The sequence below is a fragment of the Gavia stellata genome, chromosome 1, assembly GCF_030936135.1.
Source record: "Gavia stellata isolate bGavSte3 chromosome 1, bGavSte3.hap2, whole genome shotgun sequence".
Lineage (NCBI taxonomy): Eukaryota > Metazoa > Chordata > Aves > Gaviiformes > Gaviidae > Gavia > Gavia stellata.
The window spans coordinates 67825396-67852985 of record NC_082594.1 but is presented as its reverse complement, the minus strand read 5'-3'; the positions used below and the strand labels follow the sequence as shown (position 1 = coordinate 67852985).

General features: G+C 44.2%; 1 protein-coding gene across 1 annotated transcript in view; it reads left to right on the top strand.

The window, feature by feature from the left end:
- Positions 1-27590, top strand: part of SH3RF3 (SH3 domain containing ring finger 3) — a 257751-nt gene that overhangs the window by 153686 nt on the left and 76475 nt on the right. The window contains exons 2-3 of the mRNA XM_059821159.1: positions 8041-8316; positions 17778-17873. Coding sequence (XP_059677142.1) covers positions 8041-8316; positions 17778-17873 — 372 coding nt within the window. The remainder of the gene's footprint in view (positions 1-8040; positions 8317-17777; positions 17874-27590) is intronic.

Below are 27590 nucleotides of genomic sequence, written 5' to 3'. Positions count from 1 at the left end.
CTTCCTCTCCGTGTATAAAGACCACCACTTGGGAACGCATAGAGGTGTTCCCAAGACCTCCTAGCACCTCAAAACAGTTTCAGAGAAGCATTTCACCTTCTATGCGAGGCAGGAGCTGTGCACAGCTCAAGTGTGTATTGTCTGCATGTGTCTTCAGGTGTCACAAGGACTGCAGCCTTCCGCAGCACCATCAGCCAGGATCGGGGCCTAACCATTATGTCCGAGTCCTTAGCTAAATAAAAAGTAGAGCTTTAGTTTAGAAGTTTTATTTTTGTTGTGATTAATTACTACTTATATAGCACTATAAATAAGCATGACACTTTCCAGAGTATATAAAGGATTATGTTCAGATTTCATGCTTCATGGCGCTGTTTTTATTGTCGGCTTAACTACTTTTATTCTCGAACTTGATTTCAAAATGTTGTACCTGCAAACTGTGATTTTTCAGGCTTTTACTGATGGTTCACACAGAGCTGACTAATAGCACGTTGCTGGTTTTTGTCTTTGCTAGTTTGTGCAAAATTAGATTCTCTTTGATTAATTTTCCTATTATTAGCTTTCTGTGAAAGTGAATGCTGTGGTGTCACGGTCGTGATCTGTCAGGTCAGGTGCCCCGGGGGCGATAGTGCTTCTGAATGGCTGTACGTAAGACAAACCATCTTACACGGAAGACAAACCACTTTTTAAGAGTTTTTGCTGTGAGATATAATGATGATTTATGGTCTGTCATCCTGAAAGTTCCTCTTGAGGACAGAAGCTGCTAAAAACTCTACAGGTCACAGACCTTATGGTGGTATATATTTGTTATAACTGCACTGACTAAAGTTTGCCGCAGCTGCTTGCTTCTTCAGCTCATTGCATGTACAAGTGCTCTCTCTTGCTTCCTAGGGCTGACTAAGAACAGGCGTGTTTTAAGCACCGCTATTGATTTAAGTGAAATGTGTTGCTCTTGAAAGATGTTACACTGAAAGCGACTGTAGTGGCTTGGATGGTGAGCAGCAAAGGGGCAGTGCACAGCCCCTCCTGCCCTTCACACCGTGGCCCTTACCAAGCCCGGCAGACATGGCCGTCATTGCCACCGCGACTGAGTTGCTTGTTGTGCTTACCACTGACTACTCTGAACACCAGACTGCCTTCCACTTTTCCATCCCAAAGGGATCCGAACAGGCGTTTCACGCTCATGATTTAAGTCGCTCTCAGCTGATTTGAACGGGTGCTTTCGATGCCAAGATGCGGGTGCTAGTAACGGGGAGCAGCCCATCTCCTCCTCAGCAGTCCTGATGATGGATGCTCCGCCACATAACCCCTGTCCTCTCCAGCACAGTTGCTGCGATTTCTGCAAAGCTGTTATGGATGGCAGGAAAACATATGCTGAAGTGCCGCCCAGCCTGCTCGTGGGGAGCTTCCTAAGAGTTGGAAGGCATAAATACTGTCCTGTGCGTCGCCACCGAATCTTTGCTTGCACAGACTGGGAGGTTTGCGTGATGCTTCAGAGTAATGAGGCAAAAAATTAACAATGTGTTTTAATTATTATTTATGCCTTATAGTAGTGGTTTGTGTTTAATTATAGTTTACCACTGAGATGCAAGTGCTTTTCATGACTCTTTCCTTTCTGTGTCTTTTCTTCTTTATTGACTTTTGATTTGCTTTGGATGTTTACACTTGGTGGTACTTCATGGAGATAAATGTGTATTCATTCATTCAGAGGAACAGACTCTTCAGATGTGTATTTGGAGGATGGGAGATATGGAGATGTTGGAGAAATTTGAAGAACTGCAACAAGCAGCATGCCAGTGTGTTTTGCTAGAATGACTTAAGTACAGTCTAAAAAAAAAAAAAAAATTACTGTCCCTAGTAGTGCTTTTGTCAGGCTGTTGCAGCAGCTGTTTAGCTCATCCATTCCTGCTTCACCTCTAGCTCTGACTGTGAACAAGACCCGTGAAGCAGAAGGAAGGAGGAGTTAAACACTCATCCATCTTTTGCATTGCTCCAATTCTTTCATCCCTTCATCCCCCTGAAACAGGGGTCAGATGAGGGTGCTGCCCCATGGGGCAGGCAGCATCACACCTGCCTCTCGCGGGGGATCCCCACGTGCAGGGGAAGCCCTTGCAGCAAAGAGGCTGAGGTTTCCCTTCTTTGCACAGCTTGAGCTGCACAAGGCAAGAGCTTGGGTGAGGGAAATTACCCTTCAGCATTAACGTGGCTTTCACACAACAGAAAAACAATCTTCTGCTCTGCTATTGCAGAGAGGAGTTGTAGCTGGAGCCTCAAGAGGTTTCTTGGGTTTCAGGAACCTGAAGACAAACTTGGTTTGAGAGAAGGGTTGGAGCATAGCATTTCTGTCTGGGTTTAGTAGCTGAAGGCCTTGTCCCTGTGTATTTTAATTTTTATTTCTTACATAATGCAATGTATCGATGTCAAGGAACAGTCTTGGAGTTTCCTTCTATGTGTTTGTGAGCCAGCAAATATGGCCAGCCTCTCTGATGATTTTTCATGGGGGACTTTGATGTTGTCTTCGGTGTACACCCTCCCTAGTTGTACACAGACACAGAAACTGAAGGCACACTCATCTTAGACATCCAGGTTCTGTTTGCTCTCTCAAGAAAAATTGGTTTCATGGGGAAGCTTTTATTTTCCCTTCCCAAATAGTGTGAAGTAAGAAAAGCATGTTTTTTAGGCACCTATACTGTACTTTGGGCAAGTGTCAGGCCTTTTTCTAATAGTGACTTCCTTCATCAAGTATCGCATGTGGAAGCTGGCAGGTTTTGTCCCATGTTGGAGCTTGCATTGCTTTCGAGCATATTGGGAAAATGTCTCTTTTCCGTAACTTTTGAAAACTTAAGACTTACTCTACCTGTGCAGCTCATGCTTTACAAAGCTTTCTACGAGGAGAATTTATTGGAAACAAGCATGTTTGGGGTTTTTTCCCCTTCTTTTGTTCTTCAGGATACATAATGAAAAATTCTCCAGCGTTGCTACTTAATTGCTTCATGGCTGTTGTTTGTCAATTTGCCAGCAGGTTCCTGCTTAACTGCTGCCATTTGACATTGCTGAAACACAAATGCAGAATGATTGAGTTGCCAACATATCATTAAGTCTTCTGCAAGGGGGCTTTTCAGCATATTAACACTTCAGGATTTTACGTCAGTATTGATTGCTGAAATAGAAAAGAAACCTTTGGCAGTATTCAGCATTGTGCCAACAATTTGCTGGCAGGAAAAAGAAATTGGCCATTGCCATTGACTGTGACTTCATTCCTTCCTTCCTTCCTTCCTTTCTTTCTTACATTCTTTATTTCTATACACACCCACACAGAGTTTTGAAATTCAATATGCATCATAGCTGAATTCCAGTTAACCTAACAATAAATCAACAGGGCAAATCGATTTCTTGATACAGTCAGATGTGGAGGCCATTTAATTTTGCGGCTGCCTGCATTATGCCCGACCAGGTTTCACGACAGCTGGGGAGGTAAGCGATGGCAGGCGTTCCTCAGAGCAGGCACCCAGGTCAAGAGCTGACTTGGAGGGAGATAGTCTCTGCCGAGCTCCTCGCAGGGGAGCTAGGCTGCTCCCATGTCAGTCTGCGGATGCAGGGGTGGCCATTGTGGAGCCGGGTGCCACGGGGAGAGGAGCAGCACGATGCTGCTGGGGCCAGGCTGGGAAAGGGAGTTTCCCTCCCGCCACATAGTGTTGCAGAAGACCCTGAGATGGGGGCCCACAGCTGAGCAGGGGCTTTGGCTGAGGAGCAGGGGATGAAGTGGATGAGGATGAGGTAGCACGGTGCCTCGGTGGTGTCTCCCAGCTGTTGCTGCAGCGGTGCCCAGGTACAGAAGCGCCTGAGAAGGGGTAAGGAGGGTTTGCTCTGCTGAAGCAGGGAGCAAGAGGAAGGTGTAAGCACTCCTGCAGTTGCTGGAGGAACATCTCTATGTGCTTATCACTGCCCTCCACCAAAACCATTGCCTGCCTCTGCTTTTCTTTAATCTGATCCCTTAGATGACACTTTGCAGCCTGTTTTAGATTAGAAGATTTTGTAAGAAGGACAACCTGGGCATGCTGAAGATGATGATGTCTGACTGAAATGCCGTTGCATGGAACAAAAAGCTGAGGGGAAATAGGACAGGGCGTGGGGAAGAGATTTTGAACAGAAAATGGGAAGAGCATACTTCCAATCAGGGCTTGGGGGGGGTTGCATGGGAGTCAGAGGTCAGTCCTGGCCCATCCCCTTCTCTTTGAATTGGGGGAGTCAAGTGAAGAAAAGGGGGGTTATTAGGCCAGAATTGCACTGAACAAAGGTTTGGCAAAGAGGGAAACAATCACAGGATCATAGGAAGATTTCTAAGAATCACCTAACTGTTGATGGGGAGTGACATTACAACTAGCAAACAGCAACAGTGATCACTCTTCTTCTATTTCTGAAATATGCTTAATGCTCCCTCCTTCCAGGTATAGTTAAGAGGAGCTTTCTGAATCTGATTTGCTTCCACTTGTGGATTAACCAAAAGTAGGAACAATAATGGGAAACTTCCCAAAATCTGCTTCTTAGAGACCAGGATTCATTAATATAATCTGACCACTAAAAGCCCACTAAAAGCTGGACCTTTTGGCCAGAAAATATCAGCAAGGAAGGTTCAAGAGTTTATTTTGGCGAGTTTTTTTGTAACTGTGATATTGATTTTCTCTCTTTGGTCGCCTGGAGCAGACACTGAGAGATTTAGAATGGGAAAAGTAGCTTTATTTGAAAAGGGTTAGAGGACTCCGTTATTTCTTTACCTCTGCCTGGGCCACAGTAAATGCAAGCTTTACCTGGGATGCTTAAATCAAAATGGGTACTTCTGGCCTTACAGAAAAGCTGGGAAATGTCTCAATTACAGCAATTTTTCAATAGGAGGGTGTCTTTTCCACTAAACAACATGTTCATTTTTAAAAATGCGTCTACAGATTTTTTAGTTGAAAAGCTGTGGCTCAGAATTAGAAAAGCTGTAGCTGATAATTGAAACATTTTATTTTGGAAACACCTTCCCACTGGCAGTTGTACTTTAAGTACATTAAGCGCAGATCTTCTCTGTGGAGGGCAGTCCCCAGGTGACATGGTCCATAACTAAGCCCATGAAAGAGAATAGGACCACGAGCACCTAAACTGCAAATTCCCTAGGGTGCCATATTAGGGTCTCCAAATAAAACAATGCCAGATTTCAAATTAAAATCTTTGTCTTGCAGTTTGTTTGTTTTGCTTAAAAGTCTGCATTTTCATCACGTTAGGGTATAAACAGGTACCTGAATAATCTTCATCAGCTCAATTAATTAGTAATAAAAGCCCAGCATGTGTTTCATAAGAATTTCATTGATGATGTGTGAGACTGAATAAAATCTAGTTTCTTTTTCTGTAGCTCTGGGGGCTGTTCACTTTTAACACAGTAAAATGAGGCTTGGGAAGAGAAAGGAGTTAAAAAGTAAAGAAAGTGATCTGACCTTGAATTGCTACAAAGATCTTGGGAATAGGAAGGCCCAGCCTAGGGTAAGTGATATGGAGCGTGCTTGCCAGGCGCGTGCCTGGATCAGCAGTGGTTCAGTGCGCACCTGGCAGAAGTCTTACCCGGTGTTTGATAAATTGTCTTCTCCAAGCATGAGTGAAAGCAATGAATCTTTTATTTCTAAATTACTACAAGGCTCCGTAGTCTTTCAGCTTAATATTTTTTTTTCTAGCTTCAAATAGGTAATGCAATCTATGCCTTACCTAAGGAGTTTGATGGTATCATAGGCTTAATCTTTAAAATGCTGGGAAGGGGAGCAAAAGCTTTGGTGTCAAGGGAAATAACCATCCTAGCAGAGAGAAAAAGATCAGTAGGATGCTGCCACTGATTTGGCAGAGACTGTTTGATGCATGCTTTGTTAGCTGGCTGTTGATTTTCTTTTCTGGTTTTATACTTTTTTTGTTACATTTGAAGGTGCTTTCAAAATGCTGGTCTTTAACTAGGTGCCTTCATTCAGATACAGCAAAATCCAAAAGAGTACAGAGAAAAAAGAGGAACCATAAATTGGTAATGAGAAAACCGAGAGCTGGGGACACATCTGAATGAAATTAAATCCCCGTCCAGACAATACGGGTAGTGCTTGATTGAGCTGTGCCTGTTTGATTGCCTCCTTCACTGTATGGTGTAGGCAAGAAGATCTGTTGCACATGCTTTCCAAGACATGCAGAGCTACTAAAGCCCTTCCTAATAAAATGAGTAAGTTAACGCCTGTGTGTGAAGGTGCACTCGGAAACTTACTTTTTGAACAGTGTGGTATCTGCCTGCCGCAGCGACCATCTGGCACCCAGAAGCCGCTGTAGGAGTCTGTCTTGGCAGGCAGCGCAGACGATGGGCTGTTGCTTCTCCTCTTTCCGAAAGATGCAGGTGTAAGAGCATAAAACATGCCCTACCAGAGCAGGTCCATTTAATGCACCCGTTGGGACCGAAAAATGCCTCTGCTTGTTGCTTTAACCAATACCATAAAAAGCCATCCCAGCATCTCATTTTCTGGCTGGGGCGGGGAAATGGAGTGTTTCTGTCAGGCCACTCCACCTTCTCCCTGCGGAAAGCATCCGAGTGCTATTCTTATGCACAGGAAAGTCTTCCAGAAGTACAGGCGTAAGAAACACCCAGGGGAATACCAGGGTATTTTATTAAACATACCTTCACTTTTTCATTGGCCCTATAAGACACCCCATTGACAGCCAGTGTACAGAGCAGGGAACAGACTACTTGTAGGCATATATATATGCAACAGAAAACCATGTCATTTTTATAAACACACCTCTGAAAAAAGACTCTTATGAAAGGTTGACGTACAGGACCCCTTTAACATCCCCTGTGATACGTGCTGCTACATATTTGCACTGAGGCTTGCAAGCTGACTCTTAGCTCAAGCTAAATGAAATAAAAAATTGCATAGGATAATACAGCGATGCACCTTTTCTCCCCCAGTATAGGTTAAAGAGCTATTACAGGACCAAACTCTATAGGCAGCTGCGTCCAAAACACTCCCAGCTCTGTGCAATTCAGCAAGGAGGGGAGCAAGTACCCAGGGAGGGCAAGGGCAAGGGCTGCATAAACCGATACTTCCACCAAAAAATTGTCCATGCAGTCACAGCCTAGGTGAGACAATCTTGCACTGGGCCAAAGTGAACTCTGGGAAGAATTCTTCACAATCAGGTAGTTTCCATCAAACAGGTTTCTCTTTTCTATCACACCAAACTAACCACTTTTTAGGCTTTTTTGCTCTTGTGCTGTGATTTCTTTAAAGTTTGCTTCTTTCTTTTAATGAGAGTGAAAGCCTCAGAACTGGTTTTAGTTCTAAAAGAAAGATTTGAGGCACTCTGCCTATTCCACTTTTCCGCAGGGACATTAATTCATAAGCAACAAAGAATATTATAACTGTTTACAGTAGACTTCAGTGAGCAGCGTGAGACTTAGGGATTTTGAAAGAAGTAAGAGTATTTGGTTACAAAAAAAAAAAAAGCTAAAAAAAAGCTAAACTAAAAGCTTCAAACTCAAAAATGTTTGGAGTTGCTCAAACAAACACAATGAAAAATTTTCAACTTGCCAACTTTTAGAACCATGTGAATCTTCAAACTTGTTTTGTTTTGTTTATCTTCTGAGCCTCAGAAACCAAAGCAACCCTGAAGGTCAAAATGTCTAATAATTTACCTTTAGACATGTCAAGTTTTACTTGTTTAAACACATAGTGCTGCTTACACAGGTTATTTTGCAAATTAACAGATGCTGCTTCATGGTGTAAGAGGTACTGCAGGTTTCAGCTCAGCTTCAAGAGAACTGCACTGCCTCCTCTGATGTAACACACCTCTCAGTCTTACCATCACACACATCCTAGTTTTCCTGTAAGATCCAGGGTATAGTGTTATGTAGCAGTCACCTGCAGTCATTGGGGTAATTTGGTCACAGATCCATCAGTTTGCTTCTAGCTGAAAGTGACTTTAAAAAGGGAATTGGTTCTGGCTCGAGTTTACTTAAAGGTGTTGCATATTTTGTTTCCCCAGAGTGTTTCTCAGCTTCCCTATGGCAAAGCCCTCTACACGTATGAGGGAAAAGAGCCCGGTGACCTCAAGTTTAACAAGGGGGACATCATCATACTGCGGCGGAAGGTGGACGAGAACTGGTACCACGGGGAGCTCAACGGGAACCATGGCTTCTTCCCCGCCAGCTACATCCAGTGTATCAAGCCCCTCCCGCAAGCTCCACCTCAGGGCAAAGCACTTTACGACTTTGAAATAAAGGATAAAGATCAAGACAAGGATTGCCTGACCTTCACCAAGGTAGGGGAATAGGTTTTTTTAAAAAAAAAAAGTTTAGAAAGCTGCTTCTCTAGGGACCAATGGGGCATGTGGGGTGCTGGCAGCCAAGCCTGCAGCACGGTGGTGCTGGGACCACTGGGACATCTGCCTGACCTCCTTGGGCAACTCTGCACTCCCTCAGGACCCCCTGCACTCCGTTTGTTTCTTTCAGCTGGTTTCTTGTATGAGAAAACTAAAGCCCTTGAGCTCAGGCAGCCTAGTGAGAACAGGCTGATGGGGCTTAATTTCCTTTATTAAGTAAGTGGGGCGTCCCCTCATGTACTGTGCTGAAGGACATTGATTTCTCCCAGCTTGTAAGTCTTCCTCCCTGCGGAGGCAGAGCCTGCTCGGTGGCCCTGCAATGTCCCGCAAACCAGCCGTGCTGCAGGACTGGGTGGGCGTAAAGCCTCCCCTCGGGGCAAGCCCAGTGTTAGCCTCTTTGGGACATTGCTCCCATTTTGTCTAAAGGAGAAGCCAGTGAGATAGCTTGTGCCATGAACAGCAAGGTTGGTATAAAGCCAGTGAAACTCAACAAGTAGAACTGGCTACACATTTTCTGAGAACATTTTTCTGTCTAAAAAGCATACATTTCATCTGCATTGAAATGTTCTGCAAGAATGACTCAATTTCAGAAAAAATCTAATCACAGAATCACAGAATGATAGGGGTTGGAAGGGACCTCTGGAGATCATCTAGTCCAAGCCCCCCACCACAGCAGGTTCACCTAGAGCAGATTGCACAAGAATGTATCCAGGCGACTTTTGAATATCTCCAGAGAAGGAGATTCCACAGCCTCTCTGGGCAGCCTGTTCCAGTGCTCTGCCACCCTCCAAGTAAAGAAGTTCCTCCTCAGGTTTAGATGGAACTTCCTATGACCAAGTTTGTGCCCGTTACCTCTCATCCTTTCACTGGGCACCACTGAAAAAAGACTGGCCCCATCCTCCTGGCACCCACCCTTTAAGTATTTATAAGCATTAATAAGATCCCCCCTCAGTCTTCTCTTCTCCAGACTAAAAACACCCAAGTCCCTCAGCCTTTCCTCATAAGAAAGATGTTCCAGTCCCCTAACCACCTTTGTAGCCCTTTGCTGTACCCACTCCAGCGGCTCCCTGTCCTTCTTGAACTGGGGAGCCCAGAACTGGACACAGTACTCCAGATGCGGCTTCACCAGGGCAGAGTAGAGGGGGAGGATAACCTCCCTCGCCCTGCTAGCCACACTCTTCTTGATGCACCCCAGGATGCCATTGGCCTTCTTGGCCACAAGGGCACATTGCTGGCTCATGGTCATCCTGTTGTTCACCAGGACTCCCAGGTCCCTTTCCACAGAGCTGCTCTCCAGCAGGTCAGCCCCTAACCTGTACTGACGCATGAGGTTGTTCCTCCCCAGGTGCAGTACCCTACACTTGCCTTTGTTGAATTTCTTAAGGTTCCTCTCTGCCCAGCTCTCCAGCCTGTCCAGGTCATGCTGAATGGCAGTGCAGCCTTCCTGTGTGTCTGCCACTCCTCCCAGTTTTGTGTCATCAGCGAACTTGCTGAGGGCACACTATCCCTTCATCCAGGTCATTGATGAATATATTGAACAGGACTGGACCCAGTGCTGACCCCTGGGCAACACCACTTGTTACAGACCTCCAGCTAGACTCCGTGCCACTAATCACAACCCTCTGAGCTCTATCAATCAGCCACTTTTCAATCACCCCCACTGTCCGTTCATCTAACCCACACTTCCTAAGCTTGCCTATGAGGATGATGTGGGGGACGGTGTCAAAAGCCTTGCTGAAGTCAAGGTAGACAACATATACTGCCCTCCCCTCATCTATCCATCCAGTCATGCCATTGTAGAAGGCTATCAGATTGGTCAGACACGACTTCCCCTTGGTGAATCCATGCTGACTACTTCTGAAAACCTTCTTTTCCTCCAGATGCTTTGAGATGACGCCCAGAACAAGCTGTTCCATCATCTTTCCAGGGATGGAGGTGAGGCTAACTGGCCTGTAGTTTCCTGGGTCTTCCTTCTTGCCCTTTTTGAAGACTGGAGTGACACTGGCTTTCCTCCAGTCCTCAGGCACTTCACTTGTTCTCCAGGACCTTTCAAAGATGATGGAGAGTGGCCCAGCAATGACTTCTGCCAGCTCCCTCAGCACTCGCTGATGCATCCCATCAGGACCCATGGACTTGTGGATGTCCAGTTCACTTAACTGGTCTCTAACTTGATCCTCCTCAACCAAGGGAAAGTCTTCCTTCTTCCAGACTTTTTCTGTTACCTCTGAAGTCTGGGACTCCTGAGGGCTGGCCAGAGCAGTAAAGACTGAAGCAAAGAAGGCATTCAGTAACTCCACCTTCTCTGCATCACCTGTAACCATGGCACCTGTCTCGTTCAACAGTGGGCCTACATTTTCTCTAGTTTTCCTTTTGCCTCCAATGTACTTGAAGAAACCCTTCCTGTTGACCTTGACATCCCTTGCCAGGTTTAATTCCAAGGATGCCTTGGCATTCCTCGTTTCATCCCTGCATACTCTGACAGCATTCTTGTAATTTTCCCAAGTGGTCAGTCCCTTCTTCCACATACTGTAAACTTCCTTCTTCCACTTGAGATTTTTCAGAAGCTCTTTGCTCAACCATGCAGGTCTCCTCCTTCCTTTGCCTGATTCCTTGCTCTTAGGGATGCACCAATCCTGAGCTTGGAGGAAGTGGGACTTGAATATCACCCAGCTCTCTTGAGCTCCCCTACCCTCTAGAGCCCTAACCCATGGGATTTCTCCAAGCAGTTCCTTGAGGAGATCAAAGTTAGCCCTCCTGAAGTCCAAGGTTGCAATCCTAATTGTTGTTTTGTGCATACTGGACATGATCCTAAACTCTATCTTCTCATGATCGCTAAAGCCAAGGCTGCCCCCAACCTTAATGTCCTCCACCAGTCCCTCTTTGTTTGTCAGCACTAGGTCCAGCAGTACACCTCTCCTTGTTGGCTCCTCCACCACCTGAGTCAAAAAGTTATCATCAATACACTGGAGGAACCTCCTGGACTGTACATGCCTGGCTGTGTAGCCTTCCCAGCAGATATCAGGATGATTGAAGTCCCACATAAGAATGGAAATGTGCCTTTTAATGTTCCAGATTGAATCAGATGTTCCAGTGTTTTGAAATGCCATTCAGCTTCAAAATGTATATTGCATCAATACCATATACCAATTAGCAGTTGAAATACACTATCATCTATTTTAAGAACATAAAGACATTAAAAAGCAGACATTTAAAAAAAAGTCTTTGTTTTCTTAAAACCAAAATGTTTAATAAATTCCATTTGGAATGAAAGAAAACTGAGATATTATCATTTCCTTTGGATTTAAAATGTTACATTTTCCCTTTCTCCCCCACCTCCCCACATGCTTTCTGTCTTCCCCTCCCCTCCCCTCCCTAGCAATTTGTGTTGACCTTAGATGGGCTTCATGGAAATCAAGAAACCTACAGTAAAATAAAGCATATCCCCTAATGTTAATTTATGGCACTGAATGCCATGGAGAACCTGTTCATTGTCATTTTCTGTTTTATTTCAGCTGTCTGTGGTTGTTATAGTATCACATAAAGTAATAACAGTTATGCTGGAAATAAATATGAAATAGATGATAAAAATATCCTTCATCAGAATTTTACTGACCTCCCTTTTGAGGCTGCTTATTATTGCTGAATGGATTATTTGCAGCATATAATTTTCTCACCGAATGTAACATCTTTTTCACTCGTGCAAAGTTTCTCGGCAGAACATATGTATACTTTCTCATATTTATTTAACAAAAAGTTCGTAAGCACTTTTGCTCTGTAGCAAGTGAAGTGTTTGATGGCAAACACTGCAAACCCTGCGACTACCCAGCCTCCCTGGAGCTGTGATTCTCTGTGAGAAAATGGGCTGCTTAGTGAAAAGTAGCAGCTATGTACTAACAGAAAGTTAGCCAAAAGTTACCTTTGAGATCCTATCAGTAAATATATATTTGCTGGCGCATTGTTTTCCTCACTGCTTGCCCAGAGAGACAAAGGTGACTTCTCTGAGAAGCAATCTTCCTTATCTGCTTAAGGTATTCATTGCTTGCTCAAGCTAAGAAACTTAATAGGTATGGCAGGCAGTTGTGGTCTTTTTTGTTAGAGCAGGTCCTTTCCTAGACACTTTGGTATTTGGTATATTTGGTGCCGTATATTAGTATAACTCCTTTACAATAACTGTCTGTATACTGGCAGTTCTTATTTTCTTGGCTGTCCAATGTCATTCTCACATGGAGCATTTGTTTCTGCTGTATAGCTCTACTCTCAATCACTCAATTTTCCTTTTCTTCACCCCTCATGTTACTGTCTGCGTCCTTTTATCCATGACGACTATGTTTTCCCCAAGGGGGTTTGGTTTCTCTTCTACTTCTCTTTTCTTCTTTAGCTCCTTCCGCTGCACGCACTGTCACCTTGTAACTGGTTTTATGTCTTGCCTATTGTTCTCCCTGACAGTGAATAATCTATTTTTCATCTCAGGACTTTACCATCATGTTTGCATCAGTTTTCTCAATGCTAATTTTAGCTGTCACCTGCACTGATGAAGGTTCCTGTTTAGCCCAGATTTTAGATCATCTGCTGATGCAGTCAGTTCCTCTGCACAGAGTCATGAGCATTGCGTTGCTGTAGATGTGATTTGTCACTCGGAGCAACATTCATCATCTGAATGTCTCAGTTTGCATCTGAAGATGCTGGACCTGATCTCAATTTCATTTATGCTGTTTGTTCTTTCCTCAGGTAGAGGAGTTGCATTGGCATAGTGTTTATACAGACTAGTATAACCTATTTATGTCCCACAACTCATTCAACGCTACCAGACACTTGTAATCGGATTTTACTTATAAACATATAATAAAGAAGAGGTTTCCTCTGAAGAGAAACTACGAGAACTCAAGCCTAGGGATCTGCTGTATCATTATGCTTTGTTGCTTTTTTGCTGGACTTTGCTTTTTCCCCTCCCCTTTGTTATGACGTAGTCAGAATATCTGTCGGTACAGTAAAAGCAACATAGGAAAGATATTTGGGTTTTTCTCTCACTAGTTTTTTTTTCAAAATTAAAATGTCCTGTTGTTCAGAGGTTGATTGCAAGGAAATGAAGTCTGCTTTATGCTGCAGAGGGCTTCTGCCATTTACCCATTGTCATCTCCTGTAGACAAAACACTCTCCAGATAAAAGGCCAAAGATAAATCAAATATAATAATTTTGTATGTGCAAGTATAAAACTGGAAGGGACAGAGAAACCTCTTCACTGAGTATGCAGTGCAACAAACAAGGCTCCAACCCATCATTCTCTTACACCATGTGGACTGCTCCCCCTAACTTCTCCCAAAGTAGCCATACGTACAGGCATAGGGGCCCGCCACTGTTCCCTCCTCTGCAGTGGCTACAAAAAGACAAAACATCCCAGACCTGCAACTAAACCTATTTTTCCTCAGTGTTTGGCAAGTGATCAGCCAAATCAGTCACTTAGCAGTTGTTTTGCTCTCTGTAACAACGGGTTCCCACGTTGCACCAATTTAAGTCCAGCAGCTTCAGAAGTGTTACTCCTGATTTCCACTAGCGTGGTTGCAATCAGCGTGTGGCCTGCAAGGTCTCATTGCATGCCCTTGGGACATACTTATTAAACTCAGCTTTCTAATGCGATACTCCAGTATGAGCCTGGGCTCCTGCTGTCTCTGTTCTAAAAAACCCCATCCTGCCTTGGGCTATGCGCCCTCTGGTACAAGCCATGCACAAGAGGACTCTGCTCTCAGCCATAGCAGTGCAAATCTGGAATAATTGCATTATTGTCTGTTTGTGTAGTAACTCCAGCCTTAGACTGGGTGAAAATTCAGCCCACAGTTTTGTTTTGGTGTTGGACCACGCTTTGCATGCATGAGTTCATGTGGCCCTTTGAAGACTGAGTCCCAGTGGTAGATGAGTCTCAAACCCGTCAAGGTAGCATCAACTGTTTCCCGTGCTTTATTGCTCAGGACATTTTTAATCACATCAACTATTTCCTTCATTTTCCAACACTTTCGTTCCCAGCCCACAGCAGCATTTAACAAATGTTGTGCCAGTCTTGGAGCCATCACATCCAATACTGATCCCTGGCTGCAGTGCAGTATCCCAGCCCCTTAGCGCTCAATTCCAGAAGCATTTGCTGTGCACAGAGGGACCGTCCCGGTGGTAGCTGGTGATTGGGATTCTTGCACCAGCTGGCAAGTGTGGGCGGTGGGCATACCAAGCACCGCACGGTGCCATCCTGCCATCGCTGAGATCTCCCCAGTGCTCTGGATGGAGTTGTTATCTCTGCAGAATAGCAAGTGCATCTGCTTTGTATTGCTTCGTTAATGGCCATTAATGACTAGAGTAAAAATCAGGCTGTGAATCATGACTGTTATTGGACACCATTTTGTGCTGTTCTCTCAGCAAAAGTGTTCATTTCTCCCTCAATCAGATTGCTTTTTAAGTGATTTATCTTTGACTTCCTTTCTGATAATGGTTATAAACTGGAACTGCAGGTCCCACGTGCCTGTCGCAAGGCTGCCTGGCCCTCATGAATAGAGAGAGACTTGAGGAAGTAGGAGAGAGCAAATAATTAGAGACTTTAGCAACAGGCATAAAAAGAGCATGAGGTATCTATGTCAAACTACAGTGGATACCATTGGCTTTTGAAATTAGATTTGAGGCTTGGATTCCTTTATGCTGCCTGGAAATCAATTTAGTACATGTGAAATAGTGAAGTTCAGAAAGTTGAAGTGGTATGCCAAGAGATCTGTGGCTCTTTACTATTCATGATCCTTTTGGGAACCTTTCTAGGAATTTATAAGTAGCACGGCTATCCAACTAATTTAAGGTACTAAAATAGTTCATGTTGAAGCTTTCACCAGCCCAGTGTATAGAATGATGTCGTGGGCTGCAAATTCAAAGAAACTTTCTATTAATAAAGAATTTCAAAAGATGTTTCAGGATTTGCTGTAATTCCTGGAGATTTCCAACACCCTTCTGAAAACGAATTCTGTAATGGAAAGCGTTCTCAAGGATTAGCACTTTGCTCTCCCACAAAGATACACATTTTGAATGTCAGCATATCTCGGGATGTGCAGCTATCTAATTTTCTCATATATGACCAGATTCTGCAGCCAGACTTGGCAGAGCCAAACTAAGATCGGTGTACGGAAGTGCTTTCAGATTTCATAGGTCTGTAGAAAGTAAAGTTAGAAGGGATCTTCAAAGGTCACTTGTTCCCTGCCCCATCCTCGAGCAGGATCAACTCAGGATAAACCTTTCCTGCCAGGTACCTGTCCAGCCTGCTCCAGGGTTGGAGATTGCACAGTGCCTCTAACAAAACCTAGTCGAGTGCTTCTGGGGTTTCACAGTTAAAAAGTTTTTTCTTAATTTCTTTTGTGTGTACATATATGCATATATATATATGCAAGTATATATATACATACATACACATATGTATGCACATGCACACATAAGATTATATATGTATACATAAACATAAAGTGTAGCCCCATCACACTTTGGGTTTTTAAAAAGTCTTTTAAGAAAATAGCTGAACAAATATATAAAGTAGGAACACTCATAGCAAGTTATTGAAGTGATGCAGTCTTTTATTTTCCTCATTTACCCCCTTTACCTAGATTCTAAACTTACGATAATGGCTCTTTTGTAAGAGCATGTGGAAACTTTGCAGGGACATATTACTGTCAGGTCTTTACACAAATCAAAAATGGTCCGTGCAGACAGGGCTTTGGAAGGGAATGCTATCTGTTTCTTCAGGAAATTAAATGCACAAATTCTTTCTGCATCCTTCCAGCTGTAATAAATAGCTGAAGTACTCAGTCTGTGGCTGTTTCTCTGAGCTTTCCCCTAATGGATCATTCAGACAAATAATTCAAAGGAAACATTTAAACTATTTCAAAGTGCACGTGTTCAAAATGCACATGTTCAAAAACTGCAAAGTACATCCCATCCCATCCCATCCCATCCCATCCCATCCCATCCCATCCCATCCCATCCTATCCCATTCCTCTTCTGGTCATTTTCTGTCAACGTAAATCCATGGTCTCTGAATATCCTCGATCAGGAATTGGTGGGGTTTTCTTCTATGTGATAAGTATCTGCAAAAAACCAGCTCCCCTTGCCTGACCAGTTAACACGTATAGCTTGTTACATGGAGGGTGACAGACCATATGTAGCTCTTATTTTCCTAGAGTGAGTGGTGGAAATAAAGTGAGAACGGCAGGGAACTCTGTCTCAGCTTTCTGGAGGAAGGTGTTTTCTTCTTTTTTATAAATTTCTGCACAAGAACAGAGGAAGACTGGATGCCATGAGAGAATGGATGGCATCTCAGAAAACTTCACAGCTTCTCTCAGCCCACTCCTTTCCTCTGGCCATAGGATATCTGAGGATCCAGGCAGTGACCTGCAGAGAGGGCTGCCTTCCACAGCCTTTGTAGCAAGCGGTGCTGGCTCAAGGCCAGGTTTAGTATGACAACCCCAGCAGACAGACGTGGTAGCAAAAGTCCACTGACAAGTTGATCAGCTTAAACTGGGAAACCTCAAGGTTTGGTTCTAGTCACCTGAGCTTTTGTAATGACTGGCACATTCTAGGTTTTAACTCTATCAACAGAAACTTTGAGCAGTATGGATCTTATTTGGACTTTGCTTAATCTCCTGTTTTATAATCACAAGAAAGTTCATCATCAGCTGAAATTTTTGTAATATCCCTTAGACTAAATATAATATTAAAATGCCATTGGTTTTAGAAAACAAACTTGTATCTAAACTGAAACTGATCCAACAGTTGAATGCAACTTGGTTTTTATTATGTTATCCTTGGATTTTTACCTGCTTTGCACTTTTACCTCCTAATATTTTTTTTTTAAAAAGAAAAACTGACCTTCAGTGCATCAGCAGTGTAAGCTAGTTGCTGAGCATCTCGTGCTACACCTTATGCTTCTTGCTGCAAGTGTTTCCAGGACTACCTGTGCTCTACTGGTGCTTCCCTTTGAATTGTCTTCTGGAGCAGCCAAGCGCCACAACGGATGCACAGGGTCAGCTTCATGGTAGAGAGTGCTTTCCTTTGAGTTAGAGGTGACCTCCCGGGTCAAACATTCTCCCCGTCCCTGCAATGAAGCCGGGAGGTGCCTATTCCCACCGCTGTGCCCAGGCCCTTGCAGCTGCTAGCAGCTGGCATGAGCTGCATTGGTCTGCAGGGCTTTTCAGTGCACTTTGGATGGGATGCCTGGGGTGGGATGCTGGGCCAGGGATGCTGCTGGCCCAGGATTCAGGCAACATTTTTACCCGGCTTATGGTCTTCTCTGTGTACTCTCTCCCTAAGGTGGGTAACTAAAAACTGGCATCTTTCTACTGAAAAAAAAATATCTGATTATGTATTTCGGGTATCTCTGATTTTAGGATGAAATTTTGACGGTCATCAGGAGGGTAGATGACAACTGGGCAGAAGGAATGCTGGGTGACAAGATTGGCATTTTCCCTATCCTCTATGTTGAGGTAAGTTCATAACAGGTGGTGGTGGGTGCTGGTCTTGAGGTCTCGTGGGGTTTTTTGTGCCCCCAAGGGCAGGATAACCGTGAAAATTCTTAAATGAGAAGGACAAATTATACCAGAATAACTGAAATGGGAATTTTTTGGTTGCTGTTCGCTAAGGCATTGTGAGGATACACTCGATTCAGTTTAAAGTGGCCAGCAAAATGTATGCCCTGAACTACTGTTGAAGGCTTCCCATGTAGCATTTCTGGTGTAATCTCCACAATACATAGGGAAAATAGGGGAGGATGATTGCAGTTGGGGATCTTGCACACACCAGAGGAGAGGCAGGTGCTGCTGGCAGGTGGGGAGCAGCAGCGGAGTCTCAGCCATGCCCTGAAATCACAGACCTTCGGAGGGGTACTGCCCCAGCAGGAGCTCGGGCAGCTCCACCCATGTGCCCAAGATCTCTCATTCCCTATGCAATGGACGCGTCCTTGTCCTGAGCACTTTCCTGCAGTCATTTCCACGGGAGGCTTATTTCAGAGTAAACGCTGAGACTCCACTTCCTCCAAGCAGACTCGTTGTGCCAACTCTTCCCACCGCTGCGCACCTTCCTGCTGGTGCCTGTCCAGCTGGGTGCCGCTTGGGAGAGGAGCTGCAGCAAGCGATGGTGGCCCATGGTGGCCCCGCTGGAGATGCTCTGTAGTCCAGGTGCCAGGTTAATGCCTTTGAGGAGCTTTCCTCCTTCATGAGTGAACCAGGAGTGCAAAGAACAGATGGGCACCACACATGTATGTATTTTTTTGAGGCGCTGCCACTCTGCACCAGGTACTTGGAGCAGTATTGCCCTGACTCTGCTCCCAGGTATAGGCTGGTGCTGCTCTCTGGAGTGAGAGTGTCCCTTGTGCCCGCAGCGGAGCCCGCCATGTTGTGTGTGGCTGTCGTGACTGCCTCCAAAATTATTTCTCCAGATTTCTTAGTTAATGATTTGAGACAAAATAGAGATAATTAGTGCCTGACTACCTAATTATTAGCTCTGACAATGACCAATTTGGAATAAACCATCATTAATATACATTGCGTTCCCACAGTTGACAAGAACAATAATATTAAAACCAGAATGTGTAGGAGCCGTTATTGGGAAACCAGCTGCCTCGCATAAGTTAATGACTAGTTTTCCTCTATTCTGAATGCGTAAAACATTTTCAGTTTGTTGTGATTAAATGAGAAAGCTGGGTTTCTCCCAGATTTCATCCTTTTTTCCTTCTCTTTCTTGTCCCTGGGGAGTGCAATGTTACTGTCCTGAACTTTGCTGCAGAAAGAGTGAATTGGGGAGCTCTGCGCAGCCAGCCATTGTTGCACCCCACTGCCTTTCCCCAGCTCTAGTTTCACCTTCAGGCTGTAGGAGCTTGCACTGCCTACACACCGTACAGCATCCTGATCCATCTCCCACCCCTACATACCTGTTCTCCTTAATTACTGCTCTCGCAGGGTTAAGGGCTTGAAGCCTCAGAGGAACAGCCTGTTGGGAACACGTGCAATGTTTTCTCACTGAAGTTCTCCAAGCACTAGCACATCCTGGGTGGCCATGGAGGAGCAAGAAGTAGCGCTGTGGAGAGTCAGAACAGCAATGCTGGAAGTTTCTAAAGGGGTGCAAATAGCCAGGCAGCCACCACCAAGGGAGAAGAACACATGTAGGAATATTTGTGTACATATAGATTCATACACAGACACAGGCGTATATAAAATAAATACAACTATATACACTTATGCATGTATTTGTATATATACGCACACACATATATTTTATCTGTGTAAATTTGAAATCTAGAGGCTTGAAAGGCCTTTTCAAATGAGATAGTTGGGTGACATGGGCATAATACTTGTGCCGTGGTTTGTAAAGCCAAATGGAAATGATGCTCCAGACAGAAACATCAGCCACCTATTTCATTCACATCCTGGTGGATGGAGGCCTTGTTCTGAATATGAGATGAGCTTATGCAACTATTGGAGTGATAAAATTATGTCGCTGTTGCCAGCTTCAGATGTTACTTTACATTAAAAATTAAGAGGAATAAGCAGGCCAAATCCCAAAGAAGTTTTGAAAATCTCAATGCCAATGTTTATAAACTAAATCCATTAAACAAGTAGTACTTGAATCTAAAAACACTCCTTCAGTCTGTCCAAGTCCATTAAGTAGTTTTCAAAATCTTGGCAAAATGTGCAGAATAAGCAAAGCTTAACTCTGCGGTAGCTTTCCACTTGTGTGAGCCGATGGCCGAAGTGCATGGGATTTCATGTGTTATCTGAAGCTGTGCACTCTGGATGGAGCGAATTCCAGCCTGGAGCCCATCTCTAAGGGCAGGCTCTCATGTCCCCAGCTGCTCCCATGGCCCAAGCAAGAGCTCTTATGCTTGCTACAGCAGCCAAAGCATTAGAAAACAAGCTGGTCACTTCAAGGATCTTAGAGCTGAGCATCCCAGAGCTACAAACAGGGGATATAGTCCTTGTGTGGCGTCCCTTTGGTGACATTTCGTCCTGGCAATGTTCTGCCATACCTCTCACATGGATGCTTGCAAAAAAGGCTTTTGCAAGTACTCTGTTACAACACATTTGCATGCATAAGCCACAGCAGGGTGGGAAGGAGAGGTGTACTGCTGCCCCACTGGGCAATCCTCATCAGGACCCCACTGGCCTCCCAGCACTTGGGCTTCTCAGCTGGCCCATGTGAAAGCCTGCAGTGTCTCCCTAGGCTCCTTCAACTTCTTTCCACCCTGTGCTTACTGAAATTGAGAGTGGTCCACTTCTGTAAAGGATTCTGTGCCTGGGAGGGCAACTTCTGGAGCGAGACTGTGGTGTCACAAAGCAGTGGCACAAAAAAATAGCCGAAGACGTCAAAATATATCTGCTCCCTGCAGTGATTTAGAAAGTCTGTATCTCAGCATTATGTGGTTGTCTGTATAGCCATATAAGTGTAACGTGGCACGGATTTTATGCTTCATTCCCTACGAGTGTCCAGCAAGGGTGCTTGCATGCCCACTGTGTCTGACAGCTCTCTGCAGAGAGGCTTTTTCCTGCCTCTGTAGTGTCACCTCTGTCCCAACCTCAGAGAAGGTACAATCCTATAGGGAATAAATATTTGCAGCTCACAATAGTGACTTTTACAGAATGAGTCACACGCAATATGTTCTGTCAGGGAGAGTTTGCACTATTTTTTTTCTTATTTTGTCGCTGTCCTTCGTCTCCACTAGAAGTCATTTGGGCTGATAATTTATGTTTTAATTTGTCTACAGAAAAACACAACATAATCAAATTGATTCTCAAGGTGCCTTCTGTCCTGAAATAAACATCTTATTAATAATCTGCATGGTTTGAAGTCATATTCTTGCTGGGAGGAGTTTTGGACCTGCAAGGAATTCAAAGTCCTGACTAAATTTCTTTTATTTTACTGTCTTCAAGCTAGCTCCTTCGTTCTTAATAACTGCTCTTATTATCTCTGTTTGGAAGTTGTAAGTGTTGTGCTGCTATGTGTAACATTGAGAATGATGAAGAATAAAGTGTGTCCTAATAGATTTAAGTGTCTGGGAATGAAATTTGAGGGCAATAGCGTGCCAAGTATTTGGAGGAACACATCCTGCTCAGATGGGCAGGAGCTAGAGATTCAAAAAGCTGAGCTGTTAGACCAAAATTTCTGACTGCAGCCCCTAGTGCAAGGAAGTATTGACCGAGATCAAGAAGCCTTACGAGTCAGTGGTAGAGCAAGGCAATTATGTCCAGCGCTGCTGTGACTGTAGTATCAGCAAATTACAATTGATGAAGTGCCAGCCCATTGTTATAATGTTTTATGGCAGCAGGGGCACTGAAAGCTGTGATTAAGTAATATTAGGAGTTTTAAAAATCTTTTTACAGAGCAGTGAAGCAGGGTAATGGGGATCTTCTCTTATTCTTTACACTCAAAGAAAGAAAAAGGTGGAAAGGAGGTCTAGGAGAAAGAGGGAGGAGGAAAATGGGCAGAGCCGATGGTTTCAGTGCCCTGCAGCATAGATCCACAAGACTCGCCAGAGACCCAGGGGAAAAGAATTCTTGCAAGGCAGTGTTTAAAAAGAGTTCAGCCAAAACAAAGCAAACAAACAAAAAATCCAAATCCAAATGCATTTCTTAAAGAAAACAATGATTTTTCATTCCAAAATTAGCTTTTCAGAGCAGAGCACCACATTTAACAATTTTGTACTGTACCACTGGATTACCAGTCATCCTAAACCAGCTTAACCTGCACAGGGAAAACTGAGCACATTTACCAGGATCCCAGCTGCGGTCATTGAATAGTGTCATGGAGGCCCATCTACTCAGCTGAATTTGTCCTTAAATCTATAGCTGTGTACTTTGCCGAGGGTAACCTTTAGTTAGCCTGCAGATGAATGCAAATGGTTGAGTTTAGTGTGTGCGTGTCTGTGTGTGTCTGTGTGTGTGTGTTCAGTTAATCTGATGACTTGGTGGGTTGCAGGAGGAGATGCAGGGAACCACTCTGAAGAGAGCAATGTTTTTCCCATAGCCCAGCCTATAGGCCTACTTGACTTTGGGATTCTTCAACGTTTTCCTGGTGGTGTGGCCCCCAGTCTGGCATTCAGTCTGGGAGGCAGGTTTTCTATTTTTTTTCTCTATATGCAGATTCCCGTCTTAGCCGTTTCCAAATATCCTGGTATCCCCAGTGGCAGTCATCACAGTCATATTCTTGAAAACTCAGATATGTGCATGTGTGGATTTCTAGCTCTAATAGAGATTTTGACCGTTTTCAAGAACGTCAACAAATAATTGTTGCCCTGTCCACTTCTTGTCTTGTTTGTCCTCTCCTCAATCTGTTTGGTTCCTCCCTTCAGCTGCAGGACAGATGGACTCCTATGGGACTCTAATAATGAATTCAACCTTGATGTCTGACCCATCATTTATATATGTGTGGTCTCTGTGGCAGCATACTCTGCATCTTTCAGAGTATCCTTTACAAAATCCTTCCAAAAAAAAAGGAGCATTGGACAGATATTAGATAATAATATTTGTTTGGTGCCCTTTCCAAAAAGAACATACGATGTCTGTTTTTAAGGACTGTCAAAATGGTTCATTTTAGCCTTGCTAGTCTCATTTAATGCTAATAAAAATGGAGGCTTTGGAAAGGTGGGTAGAAGGAAACTAATGTAGATTATTTTGGAAAAGCTGACTTACTAAATCTCAGAGAGCAAATTCATCCCAGTAGTAAGTAGGTGTAACACTAATGAGTTAAGAATTATACCCATTAACATCAGAATTGATTTTTTTTCTGTTCTCTCCTTTTGTGTGTCAGATAAAAATGGAATAAGAACCTTGTAGAGCTGACAATAATGTAAGCTCTAAGACGTGTTCAGCTAATTTCTGTTGAAAAGCTTTATTGATAGGCATTTTCAAATTTTGTAATTACACTGTTTTAAGACTTTCATTCCTGCACCTTCAGAGTTTCGAAAAAGTTGGTCCTACTTGTTTTCCTCTTGCATATAATATGGTAGAATATTCCAAGATACTTTTTGGTATCAGATTTCTACATGAGTGAAGTACAAAATGCAGTTCCCATGTTTCACATTCAAACTAAAACATGCAGAAGTTGTTTTGTAGGCTGCAAGAGTGACCTCAGTAAGAACGTATACATGCACTACTACTTTTACATCAATCCATGAATAAAACTTACTGATTTGAAGTATTGTCACACACATACAAATTAAAATAATATAAAGAACTTCAAGTAACAATGATGCCAGTCAGGAAAACTAAGGTTATTAGCACTCAGAAGGGAGAAGAACATTAAACAGACAATATATAATACTATATAATTATATATATTATATATATTCACATTATTTTTGATTTCTGACCCATCTTTTCTGCGTAACAGCTCATTTTCTTCTTTTCGCTTTTGCTTACATAAATAAAGAACCTTTTTCTCTTTATGTCAATTTCCTATGTAAAATGTAAATTAGCATGACTGGGCAAAAAAAAAATTTTTTTTTAAACTTTTGAGTAATTTCTTTTAAGTTTTCTGTTAATTTCTAGCATCCTTCATGAGGTGATCATTCATGCAGATTCCATAAGACTTTCCTCCATCTTCAGGATACAAAATCCAGCTGCATTGTCACCTTTTGACTTAAATGCCAAGTTTCCCCTGTGTTGCATTAGCTGAACTCCTCAGCTTTGTAGACCTTTTCTAATCACTCACTCCCCTCAGGCTGTGTCTGGACAAGTCAATGCAGGATTGCTTTCTGGCTTCTGCGTCAGGGAGCACGTTCCTCCAAAGTTCATCTCGGGTGGGTGCCACAGAGGGGAAGCCTATGTACAGAGGTAGGTGGGAGTGCTGTCACATTTGAGTCATCCTCCAGTCCAGACAGTCATGAGACCTGTGACGAGCTGCGGTGAGAGCCAGCACATAAATTTAGACATAGCCATAGGTTGTGAAAATTTGCTTTTTGGGAATTGACAGTTTTAGTTACAGGTCTTCTCTTGCTTGTCCTCCTGCCTACTTTCACACAAATGAACTCACAATTAAGTTATTCAGATTTATATGTTATGACCAATCTTTCTATTAATCAAAACCACATCCAAACTGTTATGACCTCTTATTGTTTCAGGGACTGTTGAACAAGAAATTCGCCAGATGTCATATTCAGGAATATCTTCCCCACCCGCCCCCTATTATGAGTAACATCTAAATTTCCTAGGTTTTATTTTGTTAAAGTAACTCTCTAGGGTTATTTATAGAAGGTTTCCAGCCCAGCCAACTTAAGCACACAATCTTAGCCAATAAGCCCATTTCATGGGTCTTTCAAAAGCATATATATAATTTTTGTATCTGTATGGGGCATTTTTTAAGCACTGCCTCCTAGGTGCCAAAAATTGAAGTGCAAGTTAGGTACCTAAGTAAGATGGACTGACTTTTGCTCTTGACCTGATAAAAAGACTTTGATCTCTAGCCACAGTCCACTCAAGGACTTCCAGCACTTCCCCTGCAAAATCCAGTTTGTCATCCTTCCTAGCGCAAACTGACTGGGGACTCTCCTGCTGCGGTTTGCATGTGCTGCCACTTCCCCCTGCTATCAGCACACAGTGCTACCATCAGCCCTTCACTTTACCTCCAACTCTCCTGAACTATGCTTGTGCTTGAATACATGTTTTCCAGTCCTGGGTGCAATACATGTTTTCCAGTCCCGGGTATCCTCAGGGTATCCGTCCCCCTGAGCTGGATGACAGGGATGGAGGGCAAAATAGGCTCCCTGTGATCCAGGAGGAAGCAGTTAACGACCTGCTATGCCACCTGGACACTCATAAGTCTATGGGGCCTGATGGCATCCACCCAAGGGTGCTGAGGGAGCTGGCGGAGGAGCTTGCCAAGCCGCTCTCCATCATTTATCAACAGTCCTGGTCAACGGGGGAGGTCCCGGATGACTGGAGGCTTGCCAACGTGACGCCCATCTACAAGAAGGGCCGGAAGGAGGATCCGGGGAACTACAGGCCTGTCAGCCTGACCTCGGTGCCGGGGAAGGTTATGGAGAGGCTCATCTTGAGGGCGCTCACGGGACACGTGCAGGTTACCCAAGGGATCAGGCCAAGCCAGCACGGGTTCAGGAAAGGCAGGTCCTGCTTGACCAACCTGATCTCCTTCTATGACCAGGTGACCCGCCTAGTGGATGAGGGGAAGGCTGTTGATGTTGTCTACCTGGACTTCAGCAAAGCCTTTGACACTGTTCCCCACAGTATTCTCCTAGAGAAGCTGGCGGCCTGTGGTTTAGACAGGTACACTCTTCGCTGGGTAAAAAACTGGCTGGATGGCCGAGCCCAGAGGGTTGTGGTGAATGGGGTGAAATCCAGCTGGCGGCCGGTCACAAGCGGAGTCCCCCAGGGCTCGGTTTTGGGACCGGTCTTGTTTAATGTCTTCATTGATGATCTGGATGAGGGGATAGAGTGCTCCCTCAGCAAGTTTGCAGACGACACCAAGTTGGGAGGGAGTGTTGATCTGCTTGAGGGTAGGAAGGCTCTGCAGAGGGATCTGGACAGGCTGGATCGATGGGCTGAGGCCAACCGGATGAAGTTCAATAAGGCCAAGTGCCGGGTTCTACACTTCGGCCACAACAACCCCAGGCAATGCTACAGGCTTGGGGATGAGTGGCTGGAAAGTTCCCCTGCAGAAAAGGACCTGGGGGTGTTGATCGACAGCCGGCTGAATATGAGCCAGCAGTGTGCCCAGGTGGCCAAGAAGGCCAACGGCATCCTGGCTTGTATCAGAAATGGTGTGGCCAGCAGGAGCAGGGAGGTGATCGTGCCTCTGTACTCGGCTCTGGTGAGGCCGCACCTCGAATACTGTGTTCAGTTTTGGGCCCCTCACTACAAGAAGGATATTGAGGTGCTGGAGCGTGTCCAGAGAAGGGCGACGAAGCTGGTGAGGGGTCTGGAACACAAGTCTTATGAGGAGCGGCTGAGGGAGCTGGGGTTGTTTAGCCTGGAGAAGAGGAGGCTGAGGGGAGACCTTATCGCTCTCTACAACTACCTGAAAGGGGGTTGCAGAGAGGTGGGTGTTGGTCTCTTCTCCCAAGTGACTAGTGACAGGACTAGAGGAAATGGCCTCAAGTTGCGACAGGGGAGGTTCAGGCTAGACATTAGGAAAAAGTTCTTCACTGAGAGAGTGGTAAAACACTGGAATAGGCTGCCCAGGGAGGTGGTAGAGTCACCCTCCCTGGAGGTATTCAAGGAGCGTGTGGATGTGGCATTGTGGGATGTAGCTTGATGGACATGGTGCTGTGTGGTGTTGGGTGGGTTGTGGCTTGTTATTGCTGTTGTGTGGCGTGGATTTTGTGGGGTTTTTTTTTTTTTTTTTCTTTTTCTTTCTTTTCTTTTGTGTGTTTTTTTTTTTTTTTTTTTTTTTTTTTCCCCAGGTTGGACTCGATGATCTTACAGGTCTTTTCCAACCGTACTGATTCTGTGATTCTGTGATTCTGTGATTCTGTCTTGTTTCTGTTATTTTTATGCTGACTTTTGGTTTCTGCCTCAAAGTTGAAGTTCTCCTGTTATGGTACTGGTGTTGCTTTTGTTACTGAACAAGTGCTAGTGATGACCCCGCAACTTCCCAGGACAGAGAAAACAAAGTATCTTCACAAACTGTTGCATCTTACTTGATATTTTCCTTCATTTTCATGTTTCCTTTCTGTTTACTGTCCTTTCATCCTTTTTTCCACTGTCTCTTTTAAACTTCTAAATCTGCAGCTGGATGGTCAGTGAAGAGACATCTGCCAACGTGCAGTCCTACTGGCGAGTCACACCAAGAAGCAGCAGGAGCAACAGAACAGCAGTTCTGCCCCCAGCAGCGCTTTTGAACTGGGAAATGGTCTTCCAAATCCTTTGTGAGACCTTGCAGGTCTCTAGGTACAGTTCATCTGATCAATAGCAAATAGATCTCTACATATGAGCTAGCTGTCTGGATTCCTCCTTACCATTGAGAGAGACAAACAGGTACTTGTAGGCAGAGAAATAGGCATTGCTGCATCTAAAACATGGCAGATGAGCCTACTTGTAGAAGAGCTTGTTTCTCTTCATCAATAAGGGAGGGGGAACTACTCCTCGTCTTCTGTGTGTTGAGGAAATCTCTTCCACAAAAAAAAAAAAAAGCTAGATGTTCATGTGGTCCTTCAATGTTTCAAGTGGAAAGATACGTCAGGCAAAGCATCATTC